The 27863-nt window shown below is 36.9% G+C and overlaps 3 protein-coding genes across 7 annotated transcripts; 2 read left to right on the top strand and 1 right to left on the bottom strand.

The window, feature by feature from the left end:
- Window positions 1-1200: 1200 nt before the first annotated feature.
- LOC133863924 (coiled-coil domain-containing protein SCD2) lies at window positions 1201-9317 on the top strand. The gene is made up of 17 exons (XM_062300079.1): window positions 1201-1851; window positions 2282-2457; window positions 2988-3063; window positions 4689-4730; window positions 4835-4897; window positions 5765-5814; window positions 5902-5929; window positions 6157-6231; window positions 6373-6483; window positions 6562-6622; window positions 6952-7068; window positions 7192-7313; window positions 7502-7571; window positions 7707-7748; window positions 8128-8168; window positions 8783-8909; window positions 8989-9317. The coding sequence occupies exons 1-17, from the start codon at window positions 1468-1470 to the stop codon at window positions 9105-9107; spliced, it is 1704 nt and encodes a 567-aa protein (XP_062156063.1). The 5' UTR covers window positions 1201-1467; the 3' UTR covers window positions 9108-9317.
- A 7187-nt stretch (window positions 9318-16504) lies between these two features.
- Window positions 16505-20065, top strand: LOC133863886 (serine carboxypeptidase-like 45). 2 transcript variants are annotated; one of them, XM_062300021.1, is made up of 10 exons: window positions 16505-16833; window positions 16928-17029; window positions 17212-17307; window positions 17852-17944; window positions 18048-18124; window positions 18300-18581; window positions 18698-18822; window positions 19317-19409; window positions 19523-19640; window positions 19739-20065. In XM_062300021.1, the coding sequence occupies exons 1-10, from the start codon at window positions 16581-16583 to the stop codon at window positions 19886-19888; spliced, it is 1389 nt and encodes a 462-aa protein (XP_062156005.1). In that variant the 5' UTR covers window positions 16505-16580; the 3' UTR covers window positions 19889-20065. The 2 variants fall into 2 exon arrangements, with proteins under 2 accessions (XP_062156005.1, XP_062156014.1); XM_062300030.1 differs by having other exon boundaries at window positions 17212-17311; window positions 17856-17944.
- Window positions 20066-21296: 1231 nt separating this feature from the next.
- LOC133863900 (protein NEOXANTHIN-DEFICIENT 1) lies at window positions 21297-27282 on the bottom strand. Of its 4 annotated transcripts, XM_062300066.1 has the most exons (13): window positions 27100-27282; window positions 26893-26968; window positions 26575-26725; window positions 26053-26211; window positions 25850-25933; window positions 25568-25631; window positions 25289-25335; window positions 24482-24536; window positions 23787-23825; window positions 23422-23590; window positions 21998-22058; window positions 21827-21883; window positions 21297-21627 (listed from the first exon to the last, which is right to left on the bottom strand). In XM_062300066.1, exons 4-13 carry the CDS (start codon window positions 26115-26117, stop codon window positions 21378-21380), a joined length of 891 nt encoding a protein of 296 aa, XP_062156050.1. In that variant the 5' UTR covers window positions 26118-26211; window positions 26575-26725; window positions 26893-26968; window positions 27100-27282; the 3' UTR covers window positions 21297-21377. The 4 variants fall into 4 exon arrangements, with proteins under 4 accessions (XP_062156050.1, XP_062156034.1, XP_062156043.1 ...); XM_062300050.1 differs by lacking the exon at window positions 26575-26725 and having other exon boundaries at window positions 26893-26973; XM_062300059.1 differs by lacking the exon at window positions 26575-26725.
- Window positions 27283-27863: the final 581 nt, after the last annotated feature.

Here is a 27863-nt window from a genome sequence, read left to right as displayed (position 1 = left end):
GTGAGCACGTCTGCGGCTCAATGTGATGCAAATTTTGGGAGATTTTGTCGACATGATCCACCACAAAATATCTAGTGCATGCACCAAAATAGCATGTTGACTGGAGAGCTGATCTTATCGATATAACCAAAAAAAAAAAAAAAAAAAAAAAAAAAAAAAAAAATAAGAAAAAAAATAAAAAGGAGAGCTGATATCTGCCACTAGTTGAAGTCCCGACGGCATTTTTATTCCTTACTTTATAGATCATTTCCTTAATGGACCCAAGCACTTTATTCGGACAAAATGACAAAAGTGAAATGTTTCTATTTTCATATTAATATCTAAACAACCAACTAGATCATCAAATAATTAAGAATACCACTTTTTAGAGTAGTAGTGATTACACTCAATGAGTCTTCTCAACTGTTTTTTTTTTTCTTCTTATTTGAACAGCAACAATCTGATAAATACGGACCTGAGCATTTTATGTAACTGTTCTGTTATCTAATATCTATATAACAACTCGGTGATAATATGCTGATTTTGATTTTCAGCTATCAGTTTGAATAACCATGAATTCGGATAACAAATATAAAAAAGCAAGATTTATCTGTCACAACAAATTTTACTCTAAGATTTATTGTTTAAATTAATAGTAATTTAGACATCACATTTGATGGAGAAAAATGATAAAATTATAACTCTTGTACAATTATTTTACAATTTTAATATACATTAAATAAAATTAATATGTAAAATTTATATGCATGAGTCTCATGTCTTTTATTTATGAGGGATGTTACACATGCACTATTCATCCTCTTTCATCCTTCTTTTATAATAAAAAAATTAGTTTTAAGAAAAAAGTTGTTTCTGATGTGACATTAGAGACAATTTTTTTCTTAAAATTAATTAATTTTTTTTTAAAAAAAAAAGAAGAAAAAAAAGAGAATGAACGGTGCATTTCTAGCTTTTCTCTTTAGTTATAGAACGATATAAGTTAGGAAAGTGATTCCTGTACACCAAATGTACAACACCCCTTCACATGGGGTGGACTCCACAATGTATAGGGCTTACCCCATATAAAGAGGTGTTGTACATTTATTGTAGAGGTGATTTACAACTATCATTAAGTTATGCATCAATCACTTCCTTTGATGAAGGAGTGTCATTCCCTTCTTACGCTGATTAGTGGGATTCTTAGAGCTGTTCACCTTAAACCAGCACACTTGTCGCTCACCATTCACAGCACCACACTATTTAAACACTTCCCCGGTTCACCAAACCACAAATTAGTGGATTACACGTATACTTCCAAGAAAATCTCCGCCTTTCTCTCTCCGGAACATAGACAGTCATACTGTCACAGTGGTCTCTCTACAGCTCTACTCTCTTTGCTAGCTACAATACACGAAGATCTAGGCAACCACTGAGAGCCGGCATTTTCATTCTTTTTCGGCTTATAAAGCTCACGCGCGCGCATTCACCATGGACCGGAAGCGAACCGACAGCCCGCTCTACGCCCGCCAATGGAGCAGCGAATCCAGCACTACAGGCACCAACCCGTCCTCACCAGCCATGTCCCCGTCGCGTGCGCCACACGTGCGCTCCTCCTCCGCCACCGCCTTCTCGACCGTCAAGCGCAACCAGAACTTCGCTGCCAAAGCCGCGGCTCAGCGCCTCGCCCAGGTCATGGCCTCCCAGACTGCCGACGACGACGACGACGAAGAAGACGGAGACGACCTAGGGTTCCGTTACAGTGCTCCTCCGCCTTTCTCTCTCTCAAGGACCGGCCTCAAAACCACCACCACCACCACTGCCAAAAACCCTGAGGTTCCGCCCATCAGGACCAACAGATCTCCTTCACCTGCGGTAATTTCGAACCCCCCCACATTCCGGTTGTTTAGCGTGCGACGAGATCGGGTTCGAGCTCGATGCAGAGCAACGTTGATCTTACATGAGCTGTAGATTTCAGATTTCGCGCTACATTGCGTTTATTTTTTCCTGTTTTTTTTTTGAGTGAGTACGAAAATTTTCACTGCATTGAGTTTGGGTTACTCCCGGGGGTTTTCACTCAGAGATATCCCCTATAACTATCGTATTATGGAGTCGACGATTAGCTTTGATTGTTTACTTTTATAAGCTGAATTAGGGAAGTTCTGAGATTTATTTATGAGCGAATGAGTTGGCTTAGATGTTGCTGTATATGAAAATGATATTTGAGGGAAGGCTTGGGCTTTACTATAGTAGAAAGGCTAATTGTTTCTTTTTTTTCTTTTTCTTTTTTCATATTTTTAATTAGTTGGCTCAGAACTTTGTAGAGGAAACTCTGTCGGTTCGCTCGACTTCAACGGGAAGGCCATCGATGTCAACTCGTGCGGCGGTGCCATTGGTACCCCCAAATATTGCACCATTGAGAACTGCGGTCTCTCTGCCATCAATAGAGCCTCCTGCTGCAATTATGCAAAGCAATAAGAGGTGGACAATTTTGCATCATTATATTTAAAATAACCGAGAAAAAAAAAAGGAAATATGTTTTTGCGTAAAAAAAATTACATATGGATAAATTGTATAGAATGGTTGGATAAATTTTGACTATCTAGTAATTTTATTCTTAATGACCAAAAAAGAAAATGTTGTGCAATATTGATGATTCTCATTTGTTTAATCGTTGTTAGTGATCATGCTCTTAGTTTGGAAAAAGGGGACTCATCAACTTTGAAGTTCCATAACATATGTAAAAATATAAATAAAATTAGTTTGCCTACAAATTCAGGAAGCCATCATCTTGCTTGTGAATCCAGTTTTAGTTTTACATGTAATGTACCTCCTCATTTCAGTGATGAATACTATATTGGTGGCTCTATTATGGATGTATAATGTATATTTGTATCTAGATATTGAGACCTACTGGTGTGGAATTAATGTTTGTTTCAGATTCTGTAACTGTTTAGTGAATTCCATATAATTTATGATAAGTTGGAGATAGTTAATGGCTTGAATTGCAGATTCTCATCGGATATGGGACAATTTAAATCAAAAGATTTTGGAGATCAACGTGAGGCTTCTGCACTTCGTGATGAAGTATGTCAACTACATTAATTTACCTTTATTTGTTTGCGCATGTGTGCTTGTTATGTAAACTGAATATGTGTTGTGAGTATATTATTTAGATACATAGAAAAATGTTTTTTACATTTAGGGGCTTCCTATAAGTCCACACGTATATGGGACGGAGTTATTGAGAAGATAGAAAAGCGGTTGGCTAGTTGGAAAAGGTTATATCTTTCCAAGGGTGGCAGAGTTACTCTTATTAAGAGCACCCTTTCCAATCTTCCTACCTATTATATGTCTTTATTCCCTATTCCGGGGAGTGTTGCGGCTCGGATCGAAAAATTGCATCGAGACTTTCTATGGGGAGGGTTGGGTGAAGAGGTTAAATTTCATTTGGTGAATTGGGCGAAGGTCTGTACTCCTATTTCAGAAGGAGGTTTGGGTATAAGAAATTTGGTGATGTTCAATCGAGCTTTGTTAGGGAAATGGTTATGGCGATTTGGGTTGGAAAGAGATGCTTGGTGGAGAGGTGTGATAGATTCCAAGTTTGGTAGCATGTGGGGTGGTTGGTGCTCCCGGGAGCTTGTAGGGGCTTTTGGAGTGGGGTTGTGGAAGAACATAAGGAAAGGGTGGGAGACCTTCTCCGGTTTTACCAGATTTGAGGTGGGGGACGGGGAAAGGATTAGATTTTGGCATGACTTGTGGTGCGGAGACTCGGTTTTGAAAGAAGTCTTTCCTGATTTATTTGGTATTGCTCGGGTGAAGGATGCGTCAGTGGCAGACAATGTGGAAGTTTTGGGCGGTTCAACTCAGTGGAACGTGAGCTTTGTCAGAGAGGCGCATGATTGGGAAGTGGATGTGTTTGCTTCTTTTTTCCAGGTCTTACATGCAACCAAAGTGAACAGAGATCGGGCAGACAGACTTTGGTGGGTGGCTTCCAAGAAAGGTTTATTCAAGGTCAAGTCTTTTTTCAGATCTTTGACTTGCTCTGGTGATTCTTGGTTCCCTTGGAAGTGTGTGTGGCGGACTCAGGCACCTCCAAGGGCAGCCTTTTTTACTTGGTCTGCTGCACTAGGAAAGATCCTTACTGTGGATAATCTTAGGAAGAGGCATTTGATCATTGTAGACAGATGCTGTTTATGTAAGAGAGACGGGGAATCTGTGGATCACATTCTTCTACATTGCGACGTGGCGTCAACTCTGTGGAATAACATATTCTCTCGGTTTGGCATTTCTTGGGTAATGCCTAGAAGAGTGATAGACCTATTGGCAGGCTGGTGGAAGTCGGGGAGACCTCTGAGTGCTACAATTTGGAAGATGGTTCCTACTTGCATTTTTTGGTGCGTGTGGAAAGAAAGGAATCGAAGGTGTTTTGAAAACTTGGAGGGTTCCCTGGAGGAGGTGTTAGAGTCTTTTTTGCTTACTTTGTATAATTGGTCGATGGCCTTTTTGTACCCTATTTCAGTCAGCTATGCTGATTTTATTGTTCGTTTTTCTCTTTCTAGTTAGGTGTTTCCTTTTGTATACGTCCAGTGTACTAAGGGGCGCCTTACGCTTTCAATAAGACTATTATTACTTATCAAAAAAATACATAGAAAAATGTTTTTTCACTGCCGAGGAGCTTGTCTTGAAATTAACCACTTCTCACCTTACAGCTTGATATTCTGCAAGAAGAGAATGAGAACATTCATGAAAAGGTGCAATATTTTCTTCTTGCCTTTGCCCAACAAAGTGATTTCCTTATCTATACATTTTGTTTCACTTACCAGTAGTTAACTATGTTTTGGAATTTGATGTACAGCTCAGGCTTGAGGAAGATAGATGTGACGAAGCAGAGGCCAGAGTTAAGGAGCTTGAGAAACAGGTAATTGTTTTGTTTTCATGCTGTACGGCATAATGTCAGAGTGTACTTGGTTTCCAATATGTAGAATCTATCTTGTATGGGTGCTCTTACATGGTTGAGGCTTCCCTGCTTTGTGCATTCCTAACAGGTCCCAGGGATAGAGCTTGGCAAAATTTTGTATTGTAAGTTGTAACATAGGAAGAGCTTGAAAAAATTATATCATGTAATGTGTAAGCTTATTGAGTTTTTGACATTTGACCCAATTAGATTCTCAATTTATTCAGCCCTTCCCCACATGATAGCTCTTTCCCTTTCTCTTAATTCAAACAATAGATAATTCTATTTGTTTAGCAGCTATTATTATCAGTAAATACAATAAAACATTCGGGAGAACCATAACCGTTTTTTTGTTCAAGAATATTTTTAAAGAAAAAGAAGAAATCAGGGAATTTCCTGAATACATTTTACTGGTAAATCATTGGTAAATATTGATTCGTTGTTTTTTCTTTCTTTGGTTCACCAAAGACTTGTATTTGTGAGTTACACAATGGGTGCTAGTCCTCTCCCTTCTGTCAAACCCATTCTCCCTTGGTATAGGCAGGATTCGACCAAGTCCTCTTTGATCAACGACAAAAGACATGTACTCATTAAGCCAACTGACACCACCCACCAGGATGGATGATTTTGCCTGCATGCTAAAGTTGCCTTGCGAAAATTTATTTTACACCCTAAAGTTGCCTTGGTTTATATTGATCTTTTTCTTTTTAAAATATTTGAGCGTTAGGTGATTTGAAGTCTAAAACTCTTTTTCACAATATCCTATTTGAAGATATGATATATTCTGCTAATTCAATGTCTAAACTTTGCTGCTTGATTACAAGTCTGCAGGTTGCTGCTCTTGGAGAAGGTGTATCTTTGGAAGCTAAACTCTTGAGCAGGTGAATTCAAGTCTTGACAAGCTTCATGTGATGCCTTATTTACTTCTTAATGTAAATGTAATAACATCCTACATTGTTAATCTGCAGAAAGGAAGCTGCGTTGCGTCAAAAAGAGGTAATAAGTGAAACTTGAAATGTACTTGATTTCAAGTCTGTTAATGGTAAACATTAGGTGTGACTTTTCCACTTTGTGAATGTTCTACCTTGATTTGAGCTGTAACAACGTATACCTGTTCAGTTGACAATGAACAGAATGGACTGTTATCCCATCAGACATTAGAGCATGGTTAAAGTTTTTCCTTAAGAGAAATACTCCTCTGATGGGACCTTTTTATTTCACAGGCTGCACTTAAAGATGCAAAAAAGCCCAAGGCTGGAGTAGATAAGGAAATTGGTTTACTTCAAAATGAAGTGGCGGTAAGTATGCTAGCATGCCTTTCATATGCAACCTATTTGTGTTCTTTAAGAATCCGTAGTTTCTGAGGAGCTTCTGCTGCTGCTGCTGCTACTGCTACTGCTACATCTGAAGTCTTAGCTTTTATTTGTTGCTTGAATCAGAATGCGAAAGATGAGGCTGCAGCTGTTATGCAACAGCTTCATGGAGCTGAATCTGAAGTAAATGCTCTTCGATCAATGACACAAAGAATGATACTGACTCAGAAAGAGATGGTATGTCGTTGCATAGTTGTAAGGAGCCTTTTAGTTGTCATTTGGAGATTTAAGAATCTTTTATTTTACATGTTTCAGGAAGAAGTTGTTCTGAAGAGGTGTTGGCTTGCTCGCTACTGGGGCTTAGCTGCAAAATATGGTAATCCATGGAATATGTTATGTCTTCATTCATCACAGAGGGAAATAATTCTCTTATGACTTTAAAGATCTTTGTTTTATGACATAATTCGAATACTCAAGAGTTATGCGTACTAATTTAGAACATGTGGTGAAGTTCTAAAATCTTTATAAATTCCAGAAGCCCTTTTTTCCTTTTTACCCTTCCCCCACTTCTATTAGGTTCATAACAGCAAATGTGCATACTCATTATCTGGTTTTAATATGTTTTTGCTTGAACAGGTGGATGCATATACAGTTCATTATCACATCTGAATCCCTATCTTATATAACATCTTTCATGATTTGTAGGAATCTGTGCGGATATTGCAATGTCAAAGTATGAACATTGGTCTTCCTTAGCACCTCTTCCATTTGAGGTTGTCCTTTCTGCAGGACAAAAGGCCAAGGAGGGAGGTTGGGGAAAAGGCTAGTAAACCCTAATTGGCTCTTGCAGTTATTTTCCTTTTATGCTGGGGTGAGGATTGTAGTCGTTTTTATTGTGTTGGAAGTGGTGACTTGTTCTCACTGTTGTTCCATTTTGTTTAGCAGGTGATGATGATCCTGAGAAGAGGAACAAAGTTCAGGACTTCAATGATTTTTTAACTGGAGAAGGAAATATCGAGAGCATGCTTTCAGTTGAAATGGGATTGAAAGAGCTTGCTTCCTTGAAGGTTCTCTTCTAAAAAATTATTCGACTTGTTTAATTAAGAAGAAAAGCGGTTCAATTCTCAAATTCAACACCAAATCTGAAATGCATTAGTTATCTTTGATATTCATTGAGTTTACTGCTTTGGTGCTTCTCGCTTGGTTAGCTGCTACTATATAAATTAACATATTTTAATGGTTGCCCATTTTCAAGGTTGAGGAAGCCATTGTGCTGTCACTGGCCCAACAACGTCGGCCAAATTCTGCTCGACTATCTATTTCAGGTGAGTGATGATTACATGACACTCTACAAGCAGTCTCTGATTTCAGTTAGCTTGTCCTGATTCCACAAATCACGCTTTCTTTAGTAAAATCTCAGTTCACTGAAATGTACTTACTTTTCCCTCTAATGTTTCCAGATATTAAATCACCAAGCGATCCGAAGTTTATGGAGGCATTTGGTAAGTCATATTTGGGGCTTCCCTTCATTTTGCCTTTGAATATTAACCCTCATGCTGAATTGAGAAAAACTACCTCTATCATCAATTGATGATGGTGGACATAATAGCACTTATTCAAAAGATTTTTATTGCCAAAATACTAATCATCAATTAGTCACTTGAGAGAATCAAGATACTACCATAATTATCGAATCAAATTAATTGTGATGAAATTTGCAGTCACTGAAAGCTGATGCCCTAAAAGTACATATATCTGTAATCATTGTTTCATTCTAATTTGATTTGTTGGTTGGTTTTAAATTTGTTAGTCTTTGATGCATGGTCGCATCATGAAATTGTCATATGAGCACATGATATTGAGATCAATTTTTTCTTGCAGAACTAAGCGCAGAGGAGTCTGAGGATGTTCTTTTCAAGGAGGTCTGGATTTTTGTTTTCTTTTTTCTTTTTCCTTTTTTCCCTTGATTAACTTCGTTTTTATACCAATCATGCTATTTGACTCTATATCACTATTGCAATATGTATTCCTAGTATTTTGGCCAGCACTTATAAAAAAAAAAAAATGTATTTTGGCCAGCACTTCGATTTTTTCTTGCTTTGTTCTTATCAGCCTTTGGTTTAATTGTTGTTAGAACCGACTTTGCTCTGCCTCGAAATCATGATGCCATTAACTTTTGTTTCTGGTCAAAATTTTAAGTCAATATCAGTATTTCCAATTAACTCTCAGATCAGCTTCCAGTCCTAAATGCTATTTGCAATTTTTCAGAACAATGTTGGAGGGGGTTTTGTTGAGTGTGACTTTTGGGGTTATCTCTTGCATTTCTTTTAATTTCTTCTTGTTTTCTTTCTTTTTCACCGCCTTTGTGAAGTCCTTGAGATGTGTTGACCACTGTTTAAGGATTTAAATGATCTCCTTTCAGTAATCTTCAAATGCGTAGTACTTTTTGCTGTTACTTTTATAGAACAGATTTCACAGATCAATCAGATATTTTTAAAATGCTGAATCTGGTATTTTCCACATTCCATTTGCACAGGCATGGCTTACATATTTCTGGAGAAGAGCCAAAGCTCATCGAATAGAGGAGGATATCGCGAAAGAACGGCTTCAGTTTTGGATTAACCGCAGTGGGAATTCGCCAACTTCACATGATGCTGTTGATGGTAATTTTACTTCATTCTTTTAGATTGAGCTGCCAACTGCTGCTCTTGAATTATCGCTGATCTGAATATTGCATTTCAGTTGAGCAAGGTCTCATGGAACTTAGGAAATTGGGGATTGAGCATCGACTTTGGGAAGCATCTAGGAAAGAAATTGACCAGGATTCTTCCACTTTGATTGCACGGAAAGCTGCTGCATGATTGAAGAGTACTGCTTGACAAACAACCACGGGCTTATATAGTTATATGCTTTGGTTTCTTTTTTGTTTTTGGCTTCTTTTTTCTTTTCTTTTTTTCCTTAATTCATTTTTGTTAGATTTTATTTTAGTTTGGAAGAAATTATACCCTTGTATCTACATGAAAGCACTACAAGATCTGAACTCACATAATTTGAGAACTGAAATTGTAAGATGTTATGTGTTCTAGATTGTTATTTTTGCGTTCTCTTCTCTGCCAGCAAATCTGGCAATTGCAAAAACGGGTCGAGTAATATGTAGTGTCGGGAAAGGGATTGTGTTCATTTAAACAAAATTATGGAAAGTGTAACATTTTAGAGTTCAACCGTTATTTTACCGAACGTTTAATTGCGTTTTTAGAAATAACATATTTATTAAGAATAAATACAAAAAAGCTCTACAAACCGACATGAGTGACTGAAATAATATTAAATTAAGCCTCTTCGTTAGGGTTGACTGTTAGGTTGGATGAAAGACAACTTTTACCAAAATCTTTTCATTTTGCCCTTATTTCGCCCATAAAAAACTGATATTGCCCTCAAAACACTTTCCTTAAAAAAATGAACACAAAAGTGGGAGGTGATTTTGCCCTTATTTCACCCAATGAACACGGTCATGTGCAAGTCCAACCTAACTTCAAACCTTAATGGAGTGATTTATTTGCCAAAAAATGGTTGTTTGATACTTTGATGTATCCAAGTGTCAAACATATCAATTTATGTTGCTTTTTTAAAATAGTTGGTAGTTTAAGAGGCTTATTTGTATTTATCCCTATTTATTAACTCTGTTTTGTAATTGTTAGAGGAACACTTGGTGGGGTTTTTTTTTTCTTTTTGGTCTGTTTGGTGAGGAAAGAAAAGAAACGAAAGAAACGAAAGAAACTAGTACTGGCTTGTGTTGTAGAGTGCATGCGCTGGTTTGTAGTTGTCCTTTTAGCAAGTTTCTGTTGGGTCTCCTTGTACATTTTGATGGAAACTTTTGGATTCCAATTCTCTAACGGATATTTGTTTCTTTGTTATAAAATGCACATGGGTTTCGAAAAGTAGAGCTAAATAAGTGGCTACCACTGATAATATGGGCTTACGTGTGTCACGTCATGTGTGGGGGGGCAGGTCTGCTTTTGTGATGGCTTCGTCTACTTCTCGTGAATAGTTGCGCAGGTGTAAGTTGGACCATGGTCCCAGAAACAAAAATATTGGGCCACACAAGTGGGCGCCTATGGGCCCAATCATGACCCGAAAATAAGTGACCCATTTTAACAAGCTAACTAAGAATCAATATCTTCTTCACCAGAATTAGAGTTGTGCATGTGAGTTGGACTTGGGCTTAGAAAAAAAAAAACTCAAATAAGAGGGAAGACCTAAGATATTAAGAGTTTAATTTAAGCCAATTTGAGATTAAAAATCTTGATGATTGATGTACAGTTATATATATATATATATATATATATATATATATATATTTGTTGTTATGCTGAAAATAACAACATAAAAGACAACCTACCCTCGTACAGCCCTTAAGCGGCTTTAGAGAGAAAAAGAGCATGATTCTGAAAATTCGTTTTGTCACCTCTCTGATGGAGCGTTGTAAATTGGACGTTGGAAGCTCGGAATCATTGAACACGCCTTTTTCTCTCTCTTTGGGACGCAGTCTATGCACTTAGCACGCGCTGCAGGTTGTGTTAACTAAAATATATAGGAGACCCATATATAAGCATACCAAAAAGTATAGCCCAGGACTACTGAGAGGTTTTCTTGTGCCTGAGGCCCTGATGGGCATGTGCATTGTGCAGTTGTATATAATACCGGCCCCCTGTCCTTCTCGGTGGACACCACAGGGACAGAGAAAATCATTCTTTTGGTGAAAAGGTTGCGCATGGGGAAGAACCAAGAAGAGCGAGACATCAAAATTCTAAAGGTTATTTTGACCTAATCCGCTTATCTTATAGTTTTTTACTCTGTGTTTAGTGGCAGCATGTACTATTTGGCCCCCATTTGGCCAGATGTTCAACCAAATACACATTATTTTTTAAACTACTTGACTGTTACAAAATAAAATAAAACCACAAACGAACAGTGTGGGGGAACTCCGACAAACACCCTAAAAAAGGGTCAATAAAATAGAAAATGAATCTAAACAAATCCGATCTCATAGTTTTTTTTTTTTTTTTTTTAACCAAAAGGACGAGAAAAGAACTATATATTCAGGATGAAACTAAGAATTTAACTCTAGAGAGTAGAGGCAGGTGAGGAATCAACATTTAGGTTGGGAGCACTAGGCCCCCAAAATTTTGAAAATACCCCCAAATTATAAAAGAAGAATAAAAAATATCTTTAAACTTTTTTCAATTTTTTATGAGATAGACCCATCAGCTTAAAAACTATAGTTTTGCCCCGGTCTAGACTCTAGAGTCTAGAGGGGTTGCATTGCATTGAATTTTTTTTTTTTTTTTTTGAAAGTGACCATCATAATAAAGTTTTAAAAGAAAAGATCCCGAGAACAAAAAAGAAAAAGATTTCCTAGCCCCTCCCTTGGGTCCGTCCCTGGGGCGGCCTTGATGGCAGGATGTGGTGCCTCCGATGATTGAACAACTGAAAAAAGGGGGCCATGTGACAAGATGTTAAACAAAATGCACACTTGTTACAATAATTCTTTCTTCATCCAATAGAAGACCTCTAAATTCTAATTCATGCGAGGCAGAGCATCTTGAAACAAGGAGATAAGATAACCATACATCAAGGTGTTTCTTTACTTTTTCTAATCTTTGCTCATAATAATTACGTTGAAATGATGATATCGGATTATCTTTTTATTATCTTCTTAAGTGCAACTCTTCCAAATTAATCTACTTTAACATCCTCTTTTCATAAAAAAGAAAAATATATACTTTTAACATCTTCTTCCAGTTGTGAAAGTTTGTATGGAAGTTAGTTGAGATGGGCTCCGGCCAGAAAGACAAAGGCAAACGCAACGTGGTGGAGTGGGTTCCAATATGAAAATGCTGGGTGGGTGTGTCATGTGTGTGTGTGGTAGCTTTTTGTAGGTGTTGCCTTTTGTCTTTACAAAATGGTTGGTCTAGCTTTGGTAAAAAATCAACGCAGGAATGCAACCACCCACGAATAAAAATGTTTTTCCAACATTCTCAAGTGGAAATCATTCCCCTGTTGACCCCATCATCAACTCTATCAGAGAGAGAGAGAGAGAGAGAGAGAGAGAGAGAGAGAGAGAGAGAGAGAGAGAGAGCGTCCTTTTTAGCAGGTTCCAAATTCCAATCCATTTTCAAGAAATATCTTTCTTTTCTTCTTTCCCATTCACTGATTCACATTAGCCCAGACATGCAGTCTGATTGGTCAACTAGAGTTCTCCTCCTTTCAAATTCATAATTATTTTGCTTGTTGAATTTTCCGCCATCTTCTTGTTTTCAACGTTTTCATTTCTTTAATTTGTCAAGTTTCTTCGAGTCTTACCAAAGTTCCCTGTACTTTCGAGTCATAAAAATGATGAACCAAAAAACATTACCATAAACGGATGAAATCATAAATTAATTCACAAAAAATTTTCTAGAAAAAAGAAGAGGCTCAATCGTACCAGCATGCATGAATTTTCTTTCATTTTTTGTTTCACATTGAATTCATTCGAGACCATGTTTTTAGGTCAGGCAATCAAAACCATGATTCAAGGATTTAATATAATCGCAATTAAAATATGAATGATATCGTATTATTTTTAATTTAAAAAGTCATCTAGCTTTACCCTCCTTGTATATGCAATAAAAATGGAATCATCATCAAAGGACTCTTTGAGTAGGAGAAAAAAAAGTTGCAGAAAAGATAAAAGGGAAACTTTGCTTCCATTTCAAGAGTCCTGAAAAGATTGCATAAGCTTCATGCTTCCTTCCTAGCACATTTCCCAACTCTTGCTTTCTCTCTTTCTTTTTTACTCAAAAGTAACCCAAACGCTACAAACAAGTAGTTCATCATGTTTTGATACAAATACAAACAAGAAGTAGACTGTACAATATGGTAAAAAATCGAAGCAAAGGCAAACGGCATCTAGCTAATAATAATATTGCAGAATTGGAAATTTTCATTTTTGAAACTGCTTGCACGTTTCTTGATAGAATGAGATCTTACCTTGTTGCCAAGAAAACAGAACATGGAATAACAGACTGGTTTGTCGTATATATATATATATATATATGTAATGTAGCAGATTTGAGAGAGAGAAACAAGAATAAGGGACAGTCTTTTTTTCTTCTTTTTAGTTTTAAGGCTGAGAGCCTGGCTCTCACGTCATCATTATCTAATTCTATGTTAATAAAACATGATAATGGTTGGATGAAAATGCTGTTTATTTGATATGATTGACATTTTTTTAATCAATTGAATGAGTCAGCAGTTTAAAAAGTGCGTCTTTGATAAGAAAGAACTCTACAGAAGGTAAAGGTATTGAATTTGATAACAGACCGAGAATCAAGCAATGAGTGGCCCAAATACAATAAAGTACTTACACTAACAATAATTTCTTTTTCACATAATTCGTATTGCACCTGATAGGGTGAAGGGAAATGCTAGCCACACTCCTATTTTACTTCCATTTCCCTTGCACCTAATGCGTTAGTGCGACATGGCAGAGTTATCGATCGTTTGGGTTTCAAGTGAGAGAGATGGTCACAGGCATTGAGGCCATAATAATAAAAATTATGTGAAAAGAAACTTAGAACATATAACTGCAAAATTAAGAGGGAGCCTGAAAAATGCTTACTATGGTTAATTGGTTATGTAAATCTCCAAGTTTACGCAACCGACTTTTATACCCTGATGGCTAAATGATGAAAAGTTTCTTATGTGTAAGCCCATGTTAGGTGATAAAGTGAGGGGATAATAATGAAAAAGCTCTTCTCTCAAAATGCTTTCTGCTATCAGTCCACTTCCTCTTTAATTTAGAGAGAGAGAGAGAGAGAGAGACTTGTGAAGGTGCTTGAGCGTGAGGCAAAGAATCTTCAGAAATGAGATAAAACAAAAGGCATATTAGACAAGTCAAACAAAGTAAATAGTACTTAAGATTTCATTTCACTACTGCAGCAAAGAGAATTGCTTTCTACAGCATATCACAATCATCATTTGCTAGCTTTCCACACCAAAATTGTTAATTACTAAGATGGTGCATATATAATATAATTAGTATAATTTTTGGTTAATTTAAGAGCATAATTATCCTCTTATGTCTTAATTGCGTGTGCTATTAAATTTTATTTTATTGGATTCTCATGAATAATTAATTTCACTCTTCACAATTAGTAAGGAGTATCGTTAGTGCAAATTCCTTACATGCAAGTTGAAGTGGGGCTTACCACATTAGTTATTGCACTAAGCACCTCGTACGTAAACAACTAAATTTATCCGTTAAATCTTGTTGCATAATCTTTTCACCCATACGGTGTCGACCACATGTCACTCAGGTAGAATGCCATGTGAATTTATAAGATAAAATTACCAACAAGGCAAATCGTCTCTTAAAAGCACATATATTAATAAGGGTACCTTTAACATTCTTAATTCCTAAAACTTGAAAATTCTGGTTGAATTAATTTATAATTTCAGGAAAACTGTCCATTTCTTTCAATTTAATGTTGTAACTGCTTCTTGTTTATTATATATATGCTTGCGTTTCTCATTCGAGATATGTTATTTGCACAACTCTTACACAACAATGCTGATGTGTTTAATTTTTTTTTTTTATATAAAAAAAATAAAAATGTTGGACATATTAGTTGTTGTGCAAAATTGTTATGCAGCTAACATATCTCTTTCCATTCTCTTTCAACCACACTTTTCGCCCTTTTACCTTTCTTTTCTTTTTTTTCTTTCCTTCTTTTAATTATAAACATTGTAATTTTTATTTATTTTTGTTTTTTCTTGACCCTTTAAACCTCTCTAAACTCTAAAAAAGTTATGAACTACAAAGATATAATTAAGAAAATAAAAATATTATTTAGCAGATTATTATACGACTGTCATATAAATAGATTAACGTAACGGTAAAAATTAACCATTGATTTTTTTTTATTAATATTATGCCATTCTTTTGAGCAAGTCAACACTCATTTCATGTATGGTATAACAGACTTCTCTTTGTTCCAAGAAGAATATATTAGGAATTTGGAAAGCATTTTTTCCTTATTATATTTATTTTTTGTTGATTTTTTTAATTAGATATTAGGACTTTCTTTTTCTTTTCTTTTTTTTTGTTAAGTTAATACGTACGTCCCAAAGACTGTTCATACTTCACTGAAGCGTACAATTTGTCCACACAAGGCTCTATTATGTTGCAGAAGAAAGAAGAAAGACTTGAAAGTATGTGTTGGTTGAGAAAGAAAGTGCCGAGAAACAAAAGATTTGGATTTGTACTTGTGTGGATATGCTGTGTACTGAGTCACTGAAGCCAAAATTGTTCTGGGAAAACCAAAAAGAACGTAGGCTTTGCTTCTTTAGCCGTCGTAAGCCATGATTCTGCCATACTTTTCCTCAAATAAAAGCATTTTTCTGACTCTTTTCCTTAGAGATATAATTATTATCCTCATTGACACATTCACCCATTTGACGAGAAAAAATCAGAAAGAAATCTGCAAAGCTCCTTTACGTGCAACAGTCTTCACTGTATATCCCTATTCCTACCACAGTTTCTAACTGAGGTGGCTAGTACATCAATACTTATGTTTTTTTGGCTTTACTCCTTGGTCTAACCCGAAAAAAGAAAAAAAAGTAGCCCACTTAACGTCCAACTTGGATCCATTCAACCCAAATTCGATGGCAATTGGCGGATCATAGCATTCGGGTCTCATCTTGTTCACGCATACATATGTTGAGTAATGCTATTTAGATGATTAGTACATATCTGTAATATAATTTAATGAAGTAACAGTAAGTAAAAATTAAAAAATTAATTTTTATGATCACATTATCTCAGTTATTTAACATTTAAGAGTTTTACTGAATAATATTAATTTTACCCGAATACTTACCGGGGCAGGGAGACCCAAATATGGGCAGCTCTCATTGACTTCATGACTTGAAAACACATTCTGTCCTTCCATTTGCAGGAACAGCTCACACCCATTTGCTGACAAAGCCCAAATCATGCCCACATATCACATTACACCCCACACACAGAGAGGGGGGACCCGACTCACACTGTCATCTGAGCGACTCTCTTACATCACTTTCATGTTTCAGGTCCAATTCTTTCGAAGGGACAAAAGTTCAAATAATAATAATAATTACAAAAAGAAAAGAAAAGAAAAGAAAAAAGAAGAAAAAAAAAAAAAACTCGACCTCCTCTCTTTATATAATGCCCCCCACTGGGCGACATCTTAAACCCGTTTTGAATTCTCTCATACTCAAACTCTCTCAAGGTGCTTTGCTCTCTGGGTTCAGCCATGCTTTCTGTACCATGGCAAACCACGGCAATGGCTGTAGTTTTGCTTCAGCTATATTTTCTCAGAGAAGCAGAATCATTTCCCTCTGAGGTTGACAGAATTATCCGGTTACCGGGTCAACCCCAAGTCGGGTTCCCACAGTATTCGGGTTATGTGACCGTTGATGATAAAAAACAGAAAGCTTTGTTTTACTACTTTGCTGAAGCAGAAGTGGATCCTGCTTCCAAGCCGCTTGTTCTCTGGCTAAATGGAGGTCCCAATTTCTCCCTCACCAACGTAACTTTCCTTGCAACAAAGAGAGACATTAGGCCTGTTTGGATTTTGAATGTCTGGTATTTTGTTCGCAGGGCCTGGTTGTTCTTCTTTAGGAGTTGGGGCATTTTCTGAAAATGGGCCCTTCAGGCCTAGTGGGGAGGTGCTGGTGAGGAACCAATATAGCTGGAATAGAGGTAAGTAAATCCAGTGATTTGCATTAGACGTTTCTTCTGAGTTTGTTGTTTGCATTACTATTCTGATTCTTAAGCATATATGCTCCCTGATTTTTTAGACGTTTCTTCTGAGTTTGTTGTTTGCATTACTGGGTGAAGTGCTATTCTGATTCTTAAGCATATATGCTCACTGATTTTTGCAGAAGCAAACATGTTGTATTTGGAGTCACCAATTGGAGTTGGGTTCTCTTATGCGACTGATACCTCCTCTTATGAGGCTGTAAATGACAAGATCACAGGCATGTTTCATCAATTTGATTGTTCTTAAAAGTGAAACTTTCAATCAGCCTTTTTTTTTTTCCTAATTTCTTGAATTTCTTCCCCAGTTTTCCTTGTAGAAACTTGTAAGAGAAGAAAGATAAGCATGTTTACAAAAAAAAATTCATAATTGATGAAGAAACAGAATTTCTATACCGAAGATTCAAGTCAACTTCTTTTTCTTTTTCCTTTTCCTTTTCCTTTTTCTTCCCTTTTCTATTTTTTTTTTTTTTTTTTTTTGAAGTCCCTTTTCTATTTTTTGGGTTATCATTCATATTCCCTCGGAACTCTTTTGATTTCTGTCTACAGAAAAGGACTTAGCTAAAAAAATTCTTTTCGACAAAGAGGCTCACTAGATAATATCATAATAGTGTAGCACTGTGTTGTTTCGCTTTACAGTTATGCCATGTTCAATGCTTACAGTTTGTGTTTTGTTTTATTCTTCTTTCTGAGTTGACTAAAGGTTATCCTTACTGGCTACCTTTGATTTCTGAAACTTTATATCTTCGTCTTTGTTGTTTATAGCCAGGGACAATCTGGTGTTCTTGCAAAGATGGTATGAGAGATTCCCACTATATAGGAACAGAAGTTTGTTCATTACAGGGGAAAGCTATGCCGGTATTCTTTTGTTGCTCACAAGATTTTATGCCGCATTCTCAGTGAAACCAGATAACGAGGGGTAGAAACTGAGTGTCTTTTTTCTTTTCCTACCTATATCCAGGTCATTATGTTCCTCAACTAGCAGAGCTCATGCTTCAATTCAACAAGGAGAAATTATTCAATTTGAAAGGCATTGCTGTAAGCATATTCCCAAAATTTCAATCTTTTCTCTTAAAAATCCTACTCACACCAAACTGAATGTTGATCTTTTGCAACATGGTTCTTTAAACAGATGAGCCCACTCAGTCTTTCAGGGACTTTCAGTTTGCCAATGAAATTATTGTTCTGAAACATGTCTTTACTCTAATTGCAGCTGGGTAATCCAGTTTTAGAATTCGCCACAGACTTAAATTCAAGGGCTGAGTTCTTCTGGTCCCATGGATTGATATCAGACTCAACATATAAATTGTTCACTTCTGTTTGCAACTATTCGCGATATGTGAACGAATATTACAGAGGAAATGTTTCTCCTATTTGTTCAAGGGTGATGAGCCAAGTGAGTAAAGAAACCAGTAGATTTGTGGACAAGTATGATGTTACCCTTGATGTCTGTATATCATCTGTCTTCTCACAGTCCAAGCACCTTAGTCCCCAGGTGAGTACATCTATCACTTGTTAGCTTTTCCATCCACTCCATTTCGGATTCCATTTTCAAATTGTGTTACTATATGATCGAGAACAAATAACTCATTCTGATTTTCTTTGTCCCAGCAAGTTGCCGAGACAATAGATGTCTGTGTGGAAGATGAAACAGTTAATTATCTAAACAGGAGAGATGTGCAGATAGCTCTTCATGCACGTCTTGTAGGAGTTCGCCAATGGGTTGTTTGCAGCAAGTAATTCTCTTCCAACCGAAATCAAATTAATGCACCTTGTGCTAATTTGAAAGTAACGAGATACCGTTTAAATATAGAAAAGTGCAAGAGAATATCAATTTGTTGATCTTGCGCTATACTTATATTAACTTTGTAGTGTCTTGTTCTCAGATAGGAATTTGCACGTTGATAAAGTCAATGATTAATTAAAGCAGTGGGTCAAGTGGTGTAGTGTGTTAGCTTTCAAGATTGCTGAATTTTCATGAGGACTTGTTTTTATAAGAAGAAAACCAACACTTGGCGGGAAAAAAAGTGCCTTCCTCGATTGTAAGCAAGAAAAAAACAATTTGACAGAACAAGAAGCAATATTAGCCTATATGCAAGACTATGTCTGGAAGAAAAATGAAGTCTAGAAGTTGTACACATTCTTTTTCTTTTAAATCCTGGACTGTCCGGGGCAGTGATTTCTTTTATCGGTTTCTTTAATGACTTCTCTTCCTCTATGTCCACTGCAGAATCCTCGATTATACGATGCTCGACTTGGAGATACCAACAATATCAATTGTGGGAAAACTCGTTAAGGCAGGAATCCCAGTCTTGGTTTATAGGTAAATGCATCTAACCTTAAGTCATTTAACAATCTCCAAGTTGGATAAATGAATGAAAAGACTTATCTTGAAGATTATTGTAGTTGATTACATAATAAATTTTCAAATGACAGTGGAGATCAAGATTCTGTCATCCCTTTGACTGGAAGTCGAAAGTTAGTTCATGGACTAGCAGAGGAATTAGGACTGAAAACCTCTGTGCCTTACAGAGTATGGTTTGAAGGGCAGCAGGTGAATCTTTTTGAAGACTAATTTACCTCAATAACTACCAATTGTTACTACTAAGAAGTTGCTGTTCTAAACAGATTCTCATTGTCTTTTACCTTCAGGTCGGTGGTTGGACTCAAGTTTATGGTAATATTCTTTCATTTGCCACCATTAGAGGAGCATCCCACGAAGCCCCATTCTCTCAGCCTGAGAGATCACTTGTGCTGTTCAAATCATTTTTACAAGGCCGGCCTCTTCCAGAAGCATTCTGATTCTTGTATCAGATACCGGATCAAGTTTGTAAGTAGTGTTTGATTGCAAAAGGTAAATCATATGAGTGTGAAAACTGCATTTATTTGTTTGTTGGATCCTTGGATTTGTCCATGCTGTGGAATGTGGAAGAATTTTGTAAAGATCTCAAGTAAAAGGGAAAGGAAGTTTTTTTTTTTTTTTTTGGGGTCATTTTTAGTAGTTTGTATCACAAATTTAAATAACTGATCAGTGCAAAATAATATGACCATTACAAGATAATTTAAGATAAACTAGAATGTTGAAATGTTCCCTCGTTGAGAAGGTGAATTTTCATAAAATCAATATTGCTAGAAGCTGTCGTCACATTCCTACTATGCAAAAAACACTTGAAAATAAAAAGTGGAGGCAATTTGAAAAACGCTCTCTTCTCTCTCCTGTTTCCCCTTCCCCTGAACCCCCGAAAAATCCCATCGCCAGCTTCCCTCCCTTTTCTCTCCCTTTACTTTTTCCCCTCTTCCTTTTCCCCCCTTATCCCCCTATGCCGCCGCCTCCGTTGTGGCTCTTGCTTCTTCCTCTAGAGAAGCCTTTATCATGCACAAACATGCTCTAGCCTTTCTCTTGCTGGATCTTGTTTTTGCCTTATGTTTCTTGCTTTTCTGCTCCTCAACACCTCATCTACCGGTCTTTTCCACCATCCATCGTGCTCACTGTGTCTTTTGGTTAGGTTCTTGGATTAGAATTTTTGATTCCCGATCTACGATCCTCCACCTCGATTTACAAGGCACGCGCCTCTCCATCAGTTTCGCCGCCACCCTCCGACTCCATCGACATCAGAAGCGGTTCCACCGGTCTCCCGCAAACCGGAGCGTGGTATGCACGCGCCGTTGCGTACAGGGACTGAACCGGCTTCCCCCTTCCCCCGCCTCTGCTGTTGGTGGTCTCGAGCCATTCGTGGTGTTAGCCGATGGAGAGAGGTCCTCCGCAGTAGGCGTGTGTACTTCACGCGCCATCTCAAGGGACTCCCAGCCCACACCCCACCGCCGTTTAGATGCTGCTATTGTGTTGTTGTTGTTGTGATTTTTTTTGTTCTTTTGTATTTCTGAGCAGTTTGTTGTATTTTTTTGTTACTTAGGATTTTCTGTTGTGATCTCTGTAATGGTTACCCAAGTGGTGTTTGGATCCTCCGGATTCTGCATCCATCCTTTACCACCTTTACTGGTGGCCTAGGTTCTTGGCATCCGTGTCAAGGCTCAATAGGCCCGCATCTTCGGAAGCATTGCCTCCGCGTACTTTCATTCATAGGTTTTAATGTTTTTTTTACGTTATGGGTTGCCCAGCCCTAATTTAATGTAATTTCTTCTTAACGTTAAAAAAAAAAAAAAAAAAAAAAAAAAAAAAAAGAAAAAGAAAAAGGGGGTGTGGAGGCAATTTAGGGAAATGAACTTCATTCATTCATATTCTTGTACAGTACTACAGCACTATGAAAGAATTTCTGCAATACTTACGCTCCTAAGAATTTGTAGAGCAAGGGGAAACTACAATGGGAGCTTCGACCTTCATTTTCAAACAACTGAACTCCAAAGCCAATATGGGTTTTGACAACATGACAGACATGCTGATGTTTTCTCCATTATCTATGTGTTCCTCAGATGTAGACTCCACGACATTGTAACTACGTTGTACTGAATAACCGCCTTCTGTGTCATTATTGAGTTTAGGAAGTAGTCTTGATACTTCAGCTGGCTGCACTGCTCGCACCCTATATCAGACATTAGTCAGGAAGCAACCACAATATGCAAGCATTTATATCAAAATCATGAATAGTAACTTATTCAACCAAAAATTAGTTTTGAGTTAATTTTGGTGGGTTTTTCATATAAGACATGAATATTAACTTAACATAGTGATGCATGACGAGCACAAAAGAGTGACTTGGAGATCAAAGGGGAAAAAAGAACCTGCACTCAATCTGGCAAGAATACTTGAGAAGGTTGGGATTATGCTTGGTTCGGCCGCTGCAATTTCACACCACAAAAATATTAGCTGTCACGAAGTAGGGGCACCTACAATAAAATCTCAACTAAAATTTCTGAAACAACTCCTAGAACAAATCCCTTGGCAAAACTTACCTATAACTTGGAAGAGACATTTTGATGGCTGGCCCCTTCCACTTGTAATTAGATGCAGGCACTGCCATCACCAAGCTCGTGACCAAGAAAAATAATGACAAAATCATTGACAAGTATGAATGAGGATAATTTTAAGAGATAAATAAGGAATGTGATATCTCCTTCGAGGTGCAACACATTGTTTTAGATGAGGAAGACAGAGGACGAGGAGAAGGCATCTAGCCAACAAAAGGAAGAACATAAGTAATAGGTTAGGTAAGCTTGTCCCAGGGAGAGGCCGAAATTGCTGACAAGAAAGCAGTTGCCTGACTGCAAGGAAAGAGTGATTGACCAATGTCCAATCATAGTGATCGTTTAACTTCTTCCCACCTAACTAAGCCTGCTTCCCGGGCAAAGGTTACAAAGCGGACAAACCTAAAAGCTGGACAGAAGCAAGCCCATGGTGGAGCATATGTAAGCCAAAAGAACCAACAAAGACTATAGAAGCTTGCTAGCATGAGGAAGCAACTAAGAAGCCCGTAATACAGTTCCTCAGGAGGCCTAGCTATCCATGTTTTCATATAGTCCACTGGAAAGATCTCACGACTCCAGCCGAAGTAGCTCAACTTCAAGAGGAGAGATACCAGGTTGGGAAGTCAAAATTCCATCTATATACACAATGAATTTTATAAAAAGCTGGAAATTTCAAATAATCCATTAGATGGTAATCAGGAAAGAGAAATGATACATGCATTCCAAGTGCACACTCTCTGGCGTGGTAGCGAAAATTACCATTGAATTCAAAATCTAATGGTGATTTTTTTTCTGCCACGTCAGAGACTGTGCATTTGGGAGTGCATGTAGCATTTATAGAGAAAAGAAATGGAGGTATCAAAGGGTCTTGAAGAAATGTAGTATTCCATTGGTGAGTATGGAGGTGAGGGTGAGTTCTGGTGTGATGACTGTTAATTATGTCAGGTGAGGGTGAGCAATATGTCTAAGCCCCACATTACAATCAATGATACATCCTCTCTCCTCTATGATCATGTTAATTATGGACTTTTTCTCAGATTATACTTCCCTATTTTATGCCACATTCAAGTAAGTTAGGCAGCCACAGAAAAAGTAAAAGAGAAAATAAGGGGCTTTACAAAGATGTAGATTAGGAAGTAATCCATCTTATATGGAACATAAATGAACTACGAAAATAAACTCGAATATCAGAGCCCCCAAATTGTAAATGTGTAAAAATTACAAGAAGGTTTTTTTTTTTTTTTTTAAAAAAAAAAAATATATATATATATATATATATATATATATATATATATATATATATATAAAGGTTTTCCTATCAAAAAATGCCATACTATACTAAAAGATAAAGGATCAATGTTAACTATTACAGTAGCCAGCAGTACTCAATGACATCAATTTAACCAACTCACCAATAGTTGTAAGGTTGATATTGCAGGTATCTTTTGTATCAAGACCTTTGATTTCGGTCTCTTGAACATTCATACGATCCCTCCGACTACTGAAAGTAGTACCCATACCAATCACGTCTAAAAATCCAATGTCTTTACTCTTTGGTTGCCTTGTGATTGCTGTGATTCTCTGCTTTGAACAGACATCGCATTAAGTACAAGATACAAATTAATTGTTGATTTTTTTTTATGAATGCCCATATGCATATATAACAGGGAAAGCATATATGCATTTACCTTGAATATTACACAAAAGGACCAAGGTTCTAATTTTGAATATTTAAGTATCATAAAGGCAATAGCAAAGTACAAGGCCCAGGTCCTACCTTTGAAATCCTGGCAAGCTGACTTGGAAGCCCTACTTCCTGCAAGGGGGCAAAAATGCAAAAGAAGACCACAGATTTATGGATGGAAATTAAAAAAAGAATGTGACTTTTTTAGTGTCAAAGTAACTTCCATGCTATTATGTAACATGATCTCAAATTGTGGTCACCACATGACTAGGGGAGGAGGGAATGTTGTGGAGTGTGCTACCCTATATCAGAAGGTGGCTAATAAAAGAAAAAGAAAAAGAAAAGAAATTCATCAATTTCCATCTGGAAGGGCCATAACATGCTTCTTTTTTGCTTCAAGAAGCATGTGATTGTTCTGAAAGCATTTCTTTTCAAATTTTACGTCATTGAATGTATACAGCCAACATCATCTACAATATCTTAACAGTGCAATATTGTTGTAAAGGGAGGTTGAGGATTTGAAGAGTTTCATGGAGGATATTTTAGCTTCGTTTTTTCATATGCTGTATCTTTGGACGGTGGCTTTTTTGTCCCCACTGTCAATTAGCTTTGCTAATTTCCTTATTAGTTTTTCTATTCCTAATTAGATGTTTCCTTTTATATACTTTCAGTGTACTTAAGGGCGTCTTACCCTTTAAATAAAACTAAATTTACTTTTATAAAAAAAATAAAAAAAATTTAAGGATCTTAAAGTTGGACTAAGAAGAAGTCTGCAACCTTGCTCCCACCTTTCTTCCATGATCACAAGCCTTATTGCTGTTCACAAGCACCTTAGCTGCCCATCTGCTGACAAAAGCCAAAGTTAAGAATGCTCACTTTCAAGTAAACAACCTCTGATGGTATAGTGTACAAACAACCAACTTTTTCTGCTACAAATTTGAATTCTGTTCTGAGGCATGGTTAAATTATGAATTGGATGAAATCTCTAAGCGTAGCTTTCAGGCCAACTAAAAAGAAAATCAGGTGCTATATGTGAGCAGAAAGCCTTATTTCAATTGTTTCTATCATACAATGGCAAACACGACTGTACATAGTATAGACAATGATTCCCCTGCTAGTACGTATATAGAATCAATGGCACATTCAAGTTGCAAAGTTGAGTAGTCCAATATAAGTGTCTCACATTCAAAAAACCAGCCTTCAGTGGTAGAAATCAGCTCAATTTGGAAAAGTCAAGCAAATTTTGCTAGCTTTCAGGCCAACTAAAAAAGAAAATCAGGTGCTATATGTGAGCAGAAAGCCTTATTTCAATTGTTTCTGGGTTGTTCTGCCAGACTAGGAAAATCTTTCAACAAGATACTTCACTAACAGACCAATTAATGGTGTATTTCGTGAAAGGCCTTTGGTTTCAGTGTCAGTTAACATAATACTCAAACTTGAGGTCCCAAGATCAAATTCTAGGACACGCATGGGTTTAGGATGTCAGTGTGCTTGGCCATAGGGTGTGCCTACCTAAAAAGGAAGAAGGTCAATCACTTCTATGAAATGATAATTATGTTTTCTTATTATAAAGTAAGATTTGGATGGAAACATACGCGCAAGATGTTGGTCGGTTCCATACAAGCCCCGCAATCACCACGAGCTGGTAAAAAAATATGCACACTGTTATATGTTAGGGACTAAATGAATTAAGTTAAAGATAAATTCTTTCTTTTCTTTTTTGATAAGTTAAAGATAAATTCTTTTCTTTTACATATTTTCCTGGAGCAAACATTGGAAAGTTTACCATTTCCTGCCACAGGATTACTCTTATTAATGATCTCAATTTTCAAAAACTGAATCAGCAACTTCCTAAAGCAATAATAATATAGAACCTCATCGAAGACTCCAGCTGGACTGTCATCATAGCTGGCAAGAAAGAAGCCACCAAGAGTGTACCTGCAAAGTGTAAATTCAGAATTTGTCTTATGCAAAATGAAATTCCTAAAGTCTGAAATCACACCTATCCTTTACAGGAGAAGAATAGTTGGAGCAACCATTTCCATATTAGCTGGTGTAGGTGTTATTAGGTGGTTTATGTCATCATTTATACAGTGCTCCCACTAATATATGTTATGCCCTCACATAAAAACAACAGTGGTAATAAATATTAGTACCCAAAAGCTTCAACTAATTTAAACTCTTTCGGGATGCAAGCTCGAGCAGTTTCTGCTTTCACAAGATGGAGCTGGTACAAGGCACTGAGAAGAAACCGGATTATTAAGGAAATTGATTTTTGTTGTTCAAGAAATAAGAAGAACAATATCAACCAGATAATGGGAATTTAAATAAATAAATAACCAAAGGGTTGGACACTTGCCTGCCTTTAAATATCCACGGGGCCTTGCCGTAGCCTTTGGAACATTTAGTTTCTCCAACGTCCATGGCCTCAGATAAATACTTTGAAGAAACGAAATTCTCAGAAAGCAAACTCAGAACATAGCAAATTCAAGTGACTTGCTCTCCATCCACAGGATGCCTAGTAAAAACCAAAACAAAAAGAAGAAAAGGTACGCTTAATATTTTATGAGAAGAGATACTCCATATGTATGGAATACCATCTATTTTCTTCCTTTCTTTTTTTTTGGTAAATATTCCATATGTAACATCAGCAGAAACACATTGGGCCGAACTGCCCTATAGAGTTGCCATTTGCAATACAGACTACAGAGAGCTCCTAGAGAAACCAGCAGCCATATACATGACTCTGTAAATGTGATCTTTAGGCTGTCATCTAGCAACCAAGACGTTCCTAACACCCAATTTAAAGGCTTTTAGAAAATTCAGGTTTTGGGTCGACATAAAAACAGACAAGCTTGGATTTGATAATTTCCATGTTCACCTTCAAAGGAATTGGCTTCTGGGTCTCTGAGTCACAGGCTACAATTACATAAAAGGGTTCCAGGAAAATCAAGGAATCGTGCATTCGATTTGTTCTGACAATTTCAGACGTACTCACATACAGAATTCAGCCAAGTCTGAACGCTTCAAGTCTTCAACATAAGCACGACAAAAATGAAGGAGAAGAAGAACAACAACATTCCAATGACCATCACAAGACAACAGAGATCACAAAGTCCAAATTAGAACATGCATGAGTGACATAAGTAGAATTGAACCAGTTCATGTTGAAACAGAAGCAGAGATTAGCAAAACCCACCTTCAAAAAATGAACACAACAAAGCCACGACTGCACCCAACAAAACTCCGCTTAAGTTTCACAGAAACAAGAATGTCTTCGCTAGAATTCAAAGAACAAAAATGAGACCCAGAAAAGAATTGCGTGAAAATATTGACAGAGAGCGAGTTTGAGAGGGAGTGAACTGAAAAAAGGTAAGGGAATTTAAGGAGGGGAAGAGACACCGACAAAGGATCTTGGTTGGGTAGTTAGTTCACACTAGGTGAGACATCAGTAGCCGTAGAAGCGGATAAGATTTATCCATCCCAATTTCCGAAAGGACCAAATACCCGAGCTTGTTCTTTGGCGCCAACTTAATACCATCCCCATCCGCCACAAGTTTACTCTTGTTTCTTTCAATTTTTTTGTCTATTTATTTACACTATTTCTCTAATTCGATCAGTTGGATTCTGATCTCTATAGGATATAAATGACGCAATCACTGGACTGGGGATCTGCTTTTTCTTTGTGGAAAATAAATATTGGGCCCAAAGCAGCTTTAGACTTTAGTGGATCCCAACTTCATTAAATATATTCTAAATATCTACTTTTTGAGATACTTTGTAAATTTTTTATATGAATTTCTGGTTTTGAACCGATTCAGATGGGGTGTAATGTGCTGGACAGTCTACATAAAAAATGTTAGATAATTTTATACACACCCCGAATGAAATTAAAGAGATAGTGTTGAGTGATCTAATTTATTTAATTAAATTATTAATTATAGTTAGTTAATATAATCTTATACTAATGTCTTAACACGATCCGAACACAATACGAAAATTAGTGAGAAATGTTTGACCCGTTTAATTAAATAGATTAAGTTAAAATTAACCAATATAGTCTTACTCATATCTCGACATGACCAAGACTCAACACACGACATTTAAGACTGTCAATTTTTTACACAACTCACAGACTCGATACAAAATTAACAAGTTAAGGTTGAACGA

Source organism: Alnus glutinosa, chromosome 1, assembly GCF_958979055.1.
Source record: "Alnus glutinosa chromosome 1, dhAlnGlut1.1, whole genome shotgun sequence".
Taxonomy (NCBI): domain Eukaryota; kingdom Viridiplantae; phylum Streptophyta; class Magnoliopsida; order Fagales; family Betulaceae; genus Alnus; species Alnus glutinosa.
Note: the sequence above shows the minus strand (reverse complement) of the source record. Positions and strands in the feature narration are given on the sequence as shown.